General features: G+C 41.4%; 1 protein-coding gene across 1 annotated transcript in view; it reads left to right on the top strand.

Annotated features, from left to right (window-relative positions):
- KIF6 (kinesin family member 6) overlaps positions 1-13,260 on the top strand; it is a 399,602-nt gene that overhangs the window by 149,143 nt on the left and 237,199 nt on the right. The window contains exons 8-10 of the mRNA XM_007458311.1: positions 5,546-5,689; positions 6,615-6,701; positions 10,864-10,967. Coding sequence (XP_007458373.1) covers positions 5,546-5,689; positions 6,615-6,701; positions 10,864-10,967 — 335 coding nt within the window. The remainder of the gene's footprint in view (positions 1-5,545; positions 5,690-6,614; positions 6,702-10,863; positions 10,968-13,260) is intronic.

Here is a 13,260-nt window from a genome sequence, read left to right as displayed (position 1 = left end):
TACGCGGGCCTCTCACTGCCGTGGCCTCTCCCGTCGCGGAGCACAGGCTCCGGACGCGCAGGCTCAGCGGCCGTGGCTCACGGGCCCAGCCGCTCCGCGGGACGTGGGATCTTCCCAGACCGGGGCACGAACCCGTGTGCCCTGCATCAGCAGGCGGACTCTCAACCACTGCGCCACCAGGGAAGCCCAACATATTTTCTTTATGAAGTACTTTATTATGGGCCTTTGAGACTGGAAGTGTACACAGTTTAGTTTAAATAGCTTTATTCATTCATTCATTCATTCACTCATTCATTCAACAAATTGTGCTTGAGGAGTGTCCACTGGGTGCTATAAGTTACGTTAGGCAATGGGGAATCGATGTATAATTGAGAAAGCCTGTGCTACCGTGTCATCCAGTGAAGGAGCAAAGCATACAAACAAATACTTAGAATGCAGTAAGATAAATGCTGTAATAGAAATTCATGTAGATGTCCATAATATAATCAAACCGAGACATCTTCTCTGTCTCAGTTTGAAAACATAAGATGGAGATGGACTAGGAAAAGACAGTTTGGTAGCCTTTCTTACATGAATTAGCCCACATTAGGGTTGTAGAAATTCCATGCGAATTGTAACTGCCCTCTGGCCATAATTGTGAGACCTTACACCTGCTCACAGGGCACAGCCATTCTGAGTTGAATGCACCTTATTGTGCTCAGAAGCAAATAAATTTCTATTTGCCAGAGTACTGTTAGTTTTGGAATTTGCCTTGTGTATGTAGTACTTTTTCCAGAGTCTCCTCAAAAACATTTCAAGCCACAATAACAGGGTGCATCTTGACCCTAGAAATCGAGTGCATGGAGGAAAAGGAAGGGACCATGCATACTTGTTCTAGCCATAAGCCTCACAGAGTGCTCCTTGGGTGACCCCGGGTCTCTGTCAGCCCAAACGTTAAGTGAGAAACCACTGGGAACAGAGAGTGTTTGCTCTCTCCTTCTCCAGAAATCAGAATCAGGGTCACCCCGGCCAGTTATCCAACATGAGTGGGACTTTTTCAGAGTGTTACTTTCCACTTGGCTTCCACTGAATGTGTTGCATTCAGGAGAAAAAATTGGTGGTGCGGTGCTAGTTGTAACTCTCCAAATTTTTGTCAGTTCTCAGGGGATAATCTTCCATGGACATCTGAGTTCTTTAAAAGAAATTCTCTTTAATGAATGAAGTAATAAACTGAATTATTGATTTCAGGCATAGTTTCTCGGTATGTGGAGATACTATTAAGTGTAATGTGGGGTTCCACTCTTTGTTGCTTAAAGAATGTCTTCAGGAACGTGTTATTGTATTTGTACATGAAATCCAAAATGGAAGTAAACACTAAAAAAATCCAGGTTGTATGAACACCTCCTCACCCTGTGCCATTCAGATCATTTGGTTTCTGCCCACTGTAGAGAACCCAAAGCAGCCCCACAAAGAACAATTTACTTCAGCCTCTCTCTCAAATACTGGCCATTTCTATGTCACTCTGAAGATCCGTTTCTGTCCAAGGGGTCTGGGCTTATTATGGTATTCCTGAAGTCCTCTAGAGCTGGGAGGGTACCTGCTCAGGACCCGCTTATAAAGAAATGGCCTAGGACTTCCCTGGTGGCGCAGTGGTTAAGAATCCGCCTGCCAGTGTAGGGGACACGGGTTCGTGCCCCGGTCTGGGAAGATCCCACATGCCGCAGAGCAACTAAGCCCGTGCACCACAGCTACTGAGCCTGCGCTCTAGAGCCCGTGAGCCACAACTGCTGAAGCCTGCATGCCTAGAGCCCATGCTCCGCAACAAGAGAAGCCACCGCAATGAGAAGCACGCGCACCGCAACAAAGAGTAGCCCCTGCTCACCACGACTAGAGAAAAGCCCATGCACAGCAACGAAGACCCAACACAGCCCAAAAAAAAAGGAAAAAGAAATGGCCTAGAACTGCGTTTATTGTGCTACAAGTCTTCAAAGTGATCGGGTCCACCATATTTCTTACTTTCTTCCCGGTTACATTGAAGCTTAGTTCTCCCAAATCTCGTTCACTACTAATGACCCTCCCACTGCCTTCCTAGGTAAAACTAATTAATCCAATCACTCATTTATTCATATTCATTTAACAAAAAAGTGTTGAGCATATGTTGTATTAATCAGATTTTTTAGCTGCAAATTGGGAAATTCATTCTAGCTAATTTAAGCAGCATAGAGTTTATTAAACATAAAGAATCTCAAGAAAAATTAGAAAACTGGGCTTGAGTACTACCCAGCTAGGAGCAGAACAACCAAGATACACTTCTTTTTTTTCCTCAGGATCTTTTTGATGTGAACCATCTTTTAAAGACTTTATTGAATTTGTTCCAGTATTGCTTCTGTTTTATGTTTTCGGTGTTTTTGGCCGCGAGGCGTGTGGGATCTTAGCTCCCCGACCAGGGGTCGAACCCGCACTCCCTGCATTGGAAGGTGAAGTCTTAACCACTGGACCACTGGGAAAGTCCCAGCCAAGAGACACTTCTAATCACACCACTGAACTGCTCTGTAAAACATCACTGTTATCCCCACTGGGCACTTAGGACATTAAGTCCTAGATTCCAGAAACTTCCCTGTAGCTGCCTCAAAAAAAACAGTTGCCTTTGTCACCCACCTACAAATGCGGTCTTCCTCCTATGACCACCACCTCTCATCACTCACCTCCAATCCACACAGGGTGTTTGCTTGATGGAGCTAGGTCTCCTGCAAAACGTGAGCTGTAAGAGAGCCTAGAAAATGTAATTTTGTAGGAAGCAGAAGTAGTATGGGGACTATCATGAGAGCTGAGGGAGACAACTCAGTTTCTGCCACATGTACCGGATGCTGTTCTTGGCAGTGGCGATGGGGCCACGAGCAAGAGAAACACAGTCCTTTGTTTCTGCCTTGTGGAGCAGAAACTCTCATGGGGAAGCAGGTAACAAACAAGTAAATAAATAAAATTTCCAATAGTGGTAAGTATTTTATTTTAATAAAATAGAGTTAAAGCCTGGATATTGGGGTGTTACTTTGGATAGGGGGTTCAGGGAAAGCTCTTGTGAGGAAATAAAACTTGAGCAAAGATTTGATTGATGAGAAGCAGGATGCTGTAAGAAAATCTGGGGCAAGAGCATCCTAGGTAAAAGAAACAAGGTCAAAGGCTGCGATGTGGGGCTAAGCTTGGCCTGGTGAAGCAACAGCAAGGCCAGTGTGGGCCACGAAAGCACCGTAGGAGATGAGGTTGGATAGGTAGACAGGAACCAGATCACACAGGGGTTGGGTCGTTATACCAAGTGCATCAGGAGGTTGTAAGCAGGGCAGTGACTTGATGTAACTTACATTTTTGTAAAGGTTTCTCTGCCTGCCATGCAGAGAGGAGACCATGGGTGGGCAAAAGGAGAAACAAGGAGACTGATTCAGAGCCTTGAGAGCAGTTATCCAAGGAAGGGAAAATGGTGCCTCGAACTGGAGCGGTGGCAGACGAGGTGGGAAAAAGTGATCCAGTTCTGGGTATGTTTTGTAGATAAACCTAATAGAAATTGGATGTTGGAGGTGAGAGGAATTCAAGAGTGTTGCCTAGGGTTTTGGACTGAGCCACTTGGTGGATGGTGGCACCATCAATAATGATGGGTAAAGCCTGAGAAAGAATCGGGCTTGGGGGCAGAGGGGAGAGACAGTCAGGAACAGACATCCAGGTGGAAATGCAGAGTTGCCTCAGGGATAGTAGCTCAGGGAAGAGGTTGAGGCTGATGCTGTAAATTGGGGAGCCATTCGGATAGGATATGGATGTATTTAAAGCCAGGGGATTGGATGAGATTACGCAGAGAGACAGTGTAGATAAGAAAGAGGAGAGGATCCGGGACTGAGCCTTGGAGCACTTCAATAGATATAACTTGGGAAGAAGAAAAGCAAGTATTCATTATCTAGTTTTTAAGGAAAGATAAAACCCAGAAAAGTGTGGTGTCCTGATTACCAAGTGAATAAAGCATTTCCTGAAGGAGGCAATGAGAACCTATGTTGATGCCTTACTCAAATCAGAGGTCTAGTAAGAGAGCAGTCAGTGCTTTTGGTTCAGGGGGGTTGCTGATGACCTTGGCAAGAGCCAACCTAGTTTAGTACTGTTGTGGGCTTGCAGAATGGGAGTGATTCCGGTGAGAGAGAGAAATTAATGCAAAGAGAGGGGTTAACTATAGGAGCGAAGTAGGTAAGAGGAGAAGAGGGGGGGACAGAGGGCTGGACTTGGGCAGGAGCAGGACAGTAACCGCAGGAAGAGTGGAATGTGTGGGGGGTTGAGGGACGGAGCAGGTAGACTGCTTACACCTAGAAGAAGAGAGTGTGGCCACCGGCTCGGACTGAAGGCGGAGAGAGGAGGCTGAGTAGATGTTTGAAGCAAGAGGATAAGGTGCGAAGGCCCATTTCTGAGAGTGGAAAGGTGGTTTTTGAGAGAATCTCACAGGATTTCTGGTTTATAGTAAAACCTGTGGTCATTAGCTTAAAGCAAGACCAGTGGTATCGTTACATGATTTTGCTAAAAACGGCCTTCAAAAACAAGGCTCCCATCTTATTTTGTAGACTAAGGGAGTAGAAAAAGTTCTGATGATGGGAATTACACAGCTGGGAAGAGGGAAGACTAGAACAATGGCAGGTGTTGAAAGTATTTTCAGGAGCCAGGGCCTTGTGATGCCCCTGAAGTCACATGTCACATCTGTGGGTGACTTATTCCTGATGCTTTGCAATGGGCGTCCTGGCACTGGATTCATCTTCCCCAGAAAACCCTGAACCCCTGGTGGCTCCCCTTTGGGGACAGCCCACAGTAGCCCTTCATGCATCTCCCATGCATCCATCTACCACCTTCCTACTAAGTACGTAAGACACTGCTAAGGAGCAAGGTGAGCAGGCTCTAGTTGAACCAAGGTGCACTTCCCCCATCACTTACAGTGAAAGCAAACACATATACAGCACTTATTATGGGCTAGTTCTACTCAAAGTAACTTGCACAATTTAACTCTTCTAATCATCCCAACTACTCATAGGTAGATACTGTCTTTTCCCTGTTTTACAGATGAGGAGACTGAGGCAGAGGTGGTGAGTGGCATGCCCTGGTATGGCTAGAATCTGGACGTGGACAATCTGGCCCCAGAATCTAGGGTCTGTTGCCTCTTGCGGTTCTTATTTATTGTTCTGCCTCTTTTACCTTGAAGATGAGGCATACAGACCAATTTTGGTAGGATTTTTAAAAATCTGGCATGATTTACTCTTGAGTTTTTATATAAATTTCTCAGTGACTGAAAACAGAATAAAAATGTATCCAGTTCTGCACAAGTTATATCATCTATCCACAAATGACAGGGTTCATCATGGTGTGTTTTTACTATATTTGCCTCATTCCATCTTCAGTGTTACTGTACTGAATATTTTAAGATATTTATTCTGAGCCCAAGTTTTGGGGGTCACTGCATTTTGTATCCTTGTTGCCGTCGCAGCTCAGTTTGTCCAGTGTGCATTTTCTGCTAAGTTAACGCTATTCTTTTTCCCCTCCACCACAGGTCATCATTGCCCTCTCAGAAAAGCACCGCTCACACATTCCATATCGGAACTCCATGATGACCAGTGTCCTGAGAGACAGCCTGGGAGGGAACTGCATGACGACCATGATTGCCACCCTCTCTTTAGAGAAAAGGAATATCGATGTATGTTCCTTCTTCTTTCCGGAGATCTCAGTCTGAGTTTTTATGCTAGTTTGTGAGACGGAGTTGAGGGTCCTGGGTGGGTTTCCGTCTTTTCAACTGGGTTAGGGTATGCCTTCAGAGGTGAAGACCCACCAGAGTTCATAGCTTTGGGTTATTTGCCAGAATTGTAATTCCCCCAATTTGAGATCTGACTTCACATAGCACGGCATGGTTTGCAGAAAACCTCATACACAAATTTTGGAAGACCTGCCAGAGACGTGAGGGAGGAGACCCATCGGCTTCTCCTGATCCGTTTTGCTCCTGATTGCTTAGGTGCCTTGGAGACATCTCCAAGGTGTGTCCCTAGACGTGTCCCTGGTCACAGCACCCAGGACGCCTTGGCAGGGTTTGGCTGCCAAATGGCTCTCCTGGGTTGCTTTAGAGCCAGCTGATGTTTCATGCATTTCGGTTTAATGTTTGGGACTCAGACTTTCTCTAAGAGAGGAAAACAGGAAGCTGTAGGGTGCCTCCCCAAACAAGGCCAAGCCCCAAGTGCATTGTAAGATGCCTTGAAAAGCCTCTCTTTTGCGCCTGTTAAAAATATTTATTTTTTACCCTCTGATGCTTATGGATTGTGGTACCTGCTATGATTCTGGTTTGTATATGTGGTTCTGGTTTGACAAATCAATAGTTGAAAAGCACATACCAGTTGTCACTTAGGACCTCAGGATCTTCCACACTTTGGGCATCAGTCATTATATTAAGCCCAAACAAAATTTTAATGAAAAATAATGTTCCAGGGAAAGGCAAGGCTTCCTAATTTGGAAGCATGTTTCCTCGTTGTGTTTTATGCACATCACTCTAGGTGTACACGTTTTTCCTGTGAACAGAAATTGTTTTATCTCTCTATGCCATAACACTTTAAGGACTTATCTTTCTTTCTTAGGAATCTATATCTACCTGCAGATTTGCACAACGAGTGGCACTCATAAAGAATGAAGCTGTTCTTAATGAAGAAATAGATCCCAGACTGGTAAAGCAACTTTTAACTGACTATGTTAAAAAAAAATCAAAGTATATCAAAGATTAGTTAAATTTTGGCGGACACTCACTCTCCGTAACCAAGCAACGTTCTAGTTACTGGAAACGTGTTAAATCATTTAATTCTCACAACAACCTCATGAGTAGATGCCATCTCTTCCTCTACTTTACAGATGACAAAACTGAAACGCAGAAATATTTAGTGATCTGATCTGAGTAACAGTGCTGATTGGTAGCAGAGCAGGATTCAGACACAGACAGTCTGACTCCAGGGCCTGTGCTCTTACCTACAGCCCCCTTTACTCCATCAGTTAGGGGCACAGTGAGTCCTGGGGACATACACAGAATCATACACAGTTATATTTGTAGGCAGGTCGTAGCCTTTCAAAAAAAAAGTCAGCTTAACTTTCTAAAGACAATAATAATAGACCATCTTTTATAAAAGCTTATCGAGAAAAAGAAGTCCTAATGGTTATTAAATAGAATAGTATTTTGCATGACTGTTCTGTTACTTATTCTAGAGATTTTTAAAAGTTAGTAGTTGGTTTGATCCACGGAAAAATGGCCAAGCCTCTAGTTTTATAAAAATGAATTCTTCTTTATCAAAGTTCTTTTTTTAAAGGAAAAATACTTGCAAGTTACATGATTCAGCTACTCATTATAAATGCAGATATTTTTTCTTTTCTCTATTTTGTTAGTCTTCAAATAAAATACAACAAGGAATTAACTCCTGTCAACATTGGAAATGTTGAAATAAAATATTTCAATTTTGTAAAACTCCAAAATTAAGATTATATTACTTTGCAAGTCAGTCACCTTTAAAAAAAATTTTTTTTTTCTCTAGAAAATAAGCTGGTGTAAGCTTAGTGGTATATGCGTTATAAAAAAGATGTGAAATCTTACCAACAGTGCTTCATTTACAAATTTCTCAAATTCCAAACAAGAAAATCTCAAGTTCACTGTTACCCATATTTATTACTTCCTCTTGAGTGTTTGCCCTTCCTTCCCTGAAATCATTCCATTGAAGGGTAGAGGAAAAGAAGGACAAAAGAATAATGGGGCTGACTGTTTTGTCCTACCTGCCTCAGGGAGCCCGAGCTCCCCTGACAGCATTCTCTTCTGGAGAAACCAGTGGGTGAGGCAGGATCCCTTTCCAGTCCAGTCCCTGGTCAGCACCACAGGGTACCTCCACTGGAGAAAGGAGACACAATTCAAAGGCCTAAGTCAAATGGAACTGAACTCCTAGGATGAATTCTTCTGCTGTTCCTACCCTGCCAGCAGCCCTGTAATATTACTGTGCAGAATGAGAAAGATAGGAATGTACTATTAGCCTGAAGACAAAAATTACTTCATAATTGAAGGAAAATAAACATATTAGACATTGAGGTTATTTTTTTCCCTTCAAATTTGGCTAGAGAGACTTTTCTTTGAAGGAACTTGAGGAATTTGAACAAAGATGAACATTATCGTGTGTTAGTTGTAAGTCTGTGAGAGATTTAAAGAAACGAGAAATCAGGAGTCAAAAACTAATAGCTGATAATTGAACAAATGTTGAGGTCTTCGTGGTGCAGAATTATCTGGTAATTGACAAGTGTTGTTTCCTGATCTCCTTTATAATTGCTTCTAAAAACTGATATTACTGTTCATTATTTTATGTACAGAGCTTTTCTGAAGCACAAGTAACAGTTGAAAAGTCGTCCTCAAAACCACCCAAAAGACAACTGAATGGGAAAAATAAACACCAAATTTAGGGAAGATTCTATGGGATGGGCATTCACAAGAGTCTGTAATGTTTTATTTCTTAAGTTAAGTAGTAGGTACATGGTATTATTTATACCTTTTTGTATATCTGAAGTAGTTCATACTAAAAAGTAAAATCACATGAATTAAGGTGATTCATCACATTCACAATTAAAAGAAAAAATTAAATGATCACATCACTAGATGCAGAAAAAGTGTTTGATAACATTAAATATTCATCCATAGTTTGAAAAGACTCATCAAACTATGAATATAAGTGAACATCCTTAGAGTGATTAAGGGTATCAACCAAAAACCACAGCAAACATTTTAAAGTTGAAACGTTAGAAGGAACAAGACAAGAATGTCTTAAGCACTATACTTGGAGATTCTTAGGAAAGAGACTTTTTTTTTTTAATTTATGAGGATTTGATAAGAAGAATATCTGTCATTACTTGTGGACAATTTGATTGCTCATATAGAATATCCAACAGTGTTTAATAACAGGTAAACAGATAACCAAAATAATATTCAGAAAATTAATCCATTCATAAAAATGAATTGCCTTCCTATATATCAAAAGCCAATAATTAGAGAATGCAATTTTATAAAAATTCCATTTATAATAGCAACAAAAACTTTAAAATTCTAGGAATAAAATCTAATTAAAGATATATACAGATTAGTATTGAAAGGAATCAGAAAGCTATACCATGTTCATGGATGTAATGATTCATAGCATTACTTTAATGTCTTATCAAATTAACCTTTTACTCAAATTTATTTCCAGTTAAAATTTGAGGAGGGCCTTTGGTAGAATTTTACAAGCCAAATCTAAAATTTATATGAAAGAGCAAATGATCAGGAATAGTGAAGTCTATTTTGGAAGAGAACAAAATGGAAGGGGCTTATTCTATCTAGATGCCCCCCAATTTTTAAGATATAGTAATTAAAACAGTGTAGTATTACCATACATATAGTCAAGTAGACAAATGTTTTTAACCAATAGCCCAGAAAAAGACACAAGTTACATGTGGAAATATATAACAGAATTATAATAGCAAATCTTGTATGGTTAGCCATAAAAAAATTAAAATTAGATCCATTTCTCACACTTCCTACAAAATAAAATCAATCAACCTAATTGTAAAAAGCAAAACTTTAAAACTTTTATAAGAGCATATAGGAAAACATTGCTATGGCTTTAGGTAAAATAGATTTTCTTAAAGAAGACACAAATATAAAGCTCAAAACAAAAGAAGTTGATAATGAAATTATATTGAAATTTAAAACTTTCATTTAACAAAAAGAGCACCACAGAGTGAAAAATATTACATAGATTGGGAGAAAACATGTGCATTGCATACAGCTAACAAAGGGTTCACATCCCAAATATATAAAGAAACCTGCAAATTAATAAGGAAAAGAAAAACAACTCAACTGAAACATGGGCAAGATGGTGAATAAATAATTCACAGAAGAGGAAACCCAATCAGCCAGTATGCATACACAAAGATGATCGACCTCACTAATAATCATGAAAATACTAGTTCTAAATTAGAACTAGATAAGAGACCATTTTTATACCGACCTAGATAGGCAAGATTAAAGTGTCTGGCAATACTACATACAAAATGACAAAAATGTGGGGAAACAGGAACTTACATATATAGCTGCTGAGAATATGAATTTATGCATCCATTCTGAAGAGCAGTTTGGCAATATATAATAAGGGGATGCACTAACTCTACCTCCACACAGTTCTAGGTGCATACTACAGGGAAACTCTCCCACACATGCCCAGAGACTTATAATGTTCACAGCAACACTCTTTGTAATCGCAAAAGTAAAAATCCTGAATGTCCGTCAACAGGAGACATAGACACGTAAATTGTGATACATTCCTTTACTGAAATACTATATGTCCATGAAAATTCATGAACTAGAGCCACATGAAGCAATATAAATAATCTCAAAAACATAGTGTGAGGGGGAAAAAAAAAAGCAAGTTGCAGTTACATGCAGTATGGCAACATTTACATAAAGTGTAAGGCATGCAAGATGATATCATACATCATTTATAGTCACATCTGTACATATGGGGTAAATGTAGAAAACATGCAGGGAAATGCTACCCACTAAATGCAGGACAGCAATCACTCCAGGAAGGACAGAAGGGGAACAGGAATAAGGGATACCAGTTCCATCAGTAATGTTTTATTTGTTAAGAAAAATCCTAGAACTATTTTGACAAAATGTTAAGATTTAACAAAGCTGGGTGCTAAGTACAAGAGTGCCTTTTATATCATTCTCTGTACATTTTTGTTCATAATTTTAAAAGATGTATGGTTCTCTGTCACATAGTTCCCCTCAGTGAGGAGTTGACATTTACACTCCTGCCTTGCCGTTTGCAGATGATTATACGCCTACAAAAGGAAATCCAGGAACTGAAGGATGAACTGGCCATTGTCACTGGGGAGCAGAGGACAGAAGCACTCACAGAAGCAGAGCTCCTTCAGTAAGACTGCAGACTTTTTCTTTTTCTTTAACTGTTCAAGTTTGTGTTAACTTCTTTGTTGGCCCTAATGTTATGAATTCACCTCAAAGAACGAAGTTCTCCTGGGACGGTCTGAAATTGCATTTAGGCGCCAGTTAAGAGTGGCGGCTTTCCATGAAAAGCTGGATAAGGCTGGCAGGGTTTTTGCCTCCTCAGCTTTGAGGAAGTAAAGAACAGAGCATAGAGAGGATGGGAATATCCTTCTCATGCCAGCTGAAGAAAAGAGGTTGTATAATAGTCATGCAGTTTTTAAATGTATACACCAAACACTCTTAAGCTGTGGATCTCAGATCTGAAAGGAATTCAAGAAACGTCCCTTGTATTACAGCATCTTGCTGCAAGCACCAATTTATCCCATGCCAAAGTAAGCTCTCTCCTTTAATAAATAGATGGTCCATATATTACAGTTCAAACACTCAAGATGGAAATGAAAGCAGGTATTCAGGGCTTCAGACAAGTGCGGCATCTTTCAGAGCCTTTAGATTTGCAGCCATATGGCATACCAGTGGCACAGCTTGGCTCTCGTTCTCTCTCTGATCACGGTCCACAGTGGCGGGCTCTCTAGTTGCTTCTGTGCTGCTTATTAAGCACTGTGGAGTGATCATAACGGACTAGGCTTAGAAGGCAGTGGTATTCTCTATTTCAGAATAACAAAGCTACACAAGATTTTTTTAAAGGTTTTCTGTCATTTCACATAACCCTCTCTCAACAGAGAAAACGGTAACAGATGATGAAAGTGTTTTCTTTAAACAAGCTCATGGCTGCCCCTGAAGGTAGGTGTAAAGCTTGAGAAGCCTTAGGCAAGGTTTCTGTTATACTCAAAGCCTTCCTCCTCTAGGATAGCATTTCCTGATTCTAGAACACTGTGTTTAATAATATGATAGGCCCCTAAGGCTTTCCTTACAAAACCGTTTTGTGGCATATATGCAATTAAGGTGAAATGTACTGCCAAATTTCACATTTTAGAGAATTTCATGTCACTCCTTGAAATAACTTGGTATATCTTAGATATTGAGAAACCCAAGTTTAAAATTCCTTTACTATGGTGCTCCCTTCCCCTCAAAGAAAGGACTTACCCAATATTATTTTTGAAGAAGTCTCTTCAGAACTTTGATCTTCAAATCAGAATCCAACCAGGAAAACAAAACCATTCTAGGCCTCTCAACAACAGGAATTTAATATAGGAAATTTGTTGCACAGGAGATGGTACTATGAGGTGCTGCAGCACCCCAGAGATCAGAGCAGCAGGAGGAGGTCCTACGCCCCTAGGACTGGAGGGACATCGGTAGAAGGTTTTGTTACCAAGGCCAGAGACTAGTGCCAGCCAGCAGGAGCTGGACAAGATGAATGCTGCCCGACAGAAGGGAAGCTGAGGCCTCTGAAGAGCCCTGGGTGCTGTAGAGACATCATCCCAGCAGGGAGGCCTGGCTTCTCCCTCGCCTCCCCTTCTAGTCTCCACCAGTGCCTCCCATTGGCTGAACAACTTACCCAAAAGCCAGTTGTTAAAAGAGTCAGGGAGTGTAGTTTCCTGTGATGCAGAGTCAAACAAGGGAAAAGTGGAAATTGGATCTAAAAGCAAACAGGGAAATTACCAACATATCAAATAAGTAACAGTGTTTTCTCTAATTCCTGTGTACTCTGTGTTGCTCAGAAGGCTCAGTTTAAGGGTAAGATTCTGAATGTTTGGTTCAAAATGTCAGAATGTGCAAAAATATGCTGCAGGTTCCCTCCAGATTGGGGGGCTTATAGAACTGATATAAAGAAACATCTGAATCTCTAGCCCCACTCAAGAATAAGAAGTAAAGTTCATAAGGGATTAGGAGCTTCAAGGAATTCCTGGGAGACTGAACAGTGGGATTGAGATGGGCAAGAGAAAAGGATAGACCAAGTCATGGTGCAGCACCACCAAGGTCCCATGTCTAGAAGTGGTGGCACCCTAGAGCAGGAGAGGGCTGGGAACAGCCACTGAGGGTTGGTAGAGCTCTTGTAGTGGGAGGAGTTTGTTCCTATGAACCCCTGTGTACTCCCTTCTTCCCTTCTCCCCGCAGTGTTTAGGTCAGTGTTTAGGATGGGGAAATAGGGAAGGACCCCAGGTAGCTGATGATGCCCAGGACAAAGAGGGACTGCATAAGCTCTAGAGACCAGCTGCTGTCTCCAGCTCTGCCCATCTCCTGTTCTCACTGAAAACAGTAGGGAGCACAGGCACCCACAGCTGCTTCAGTCCCTCACCTAAGACTGGCTGCCCAAGCTGAGA

This window comes from Lipotes vexillifer, unplaced genomic scaffold, assembly GCF_000442215.2.
Source record: "Lipotes vexillifer unplaced genomic scaffold, Lipotes_vexillifer_v1.1 scaffold4, whole genome shotgun sequence".
Lineage (NCBI taxonomy): Eukaryota > Metazoa > Chordata > Mammalia > Artiodactyla > Lipotidae > Lipotes > Lipotes vexillifer.
The sequence above is the reverse complement of the archived record's forward strand: the minus strand, read 5'-3'. Positions and strand labels throughout refer to the sequence as shown.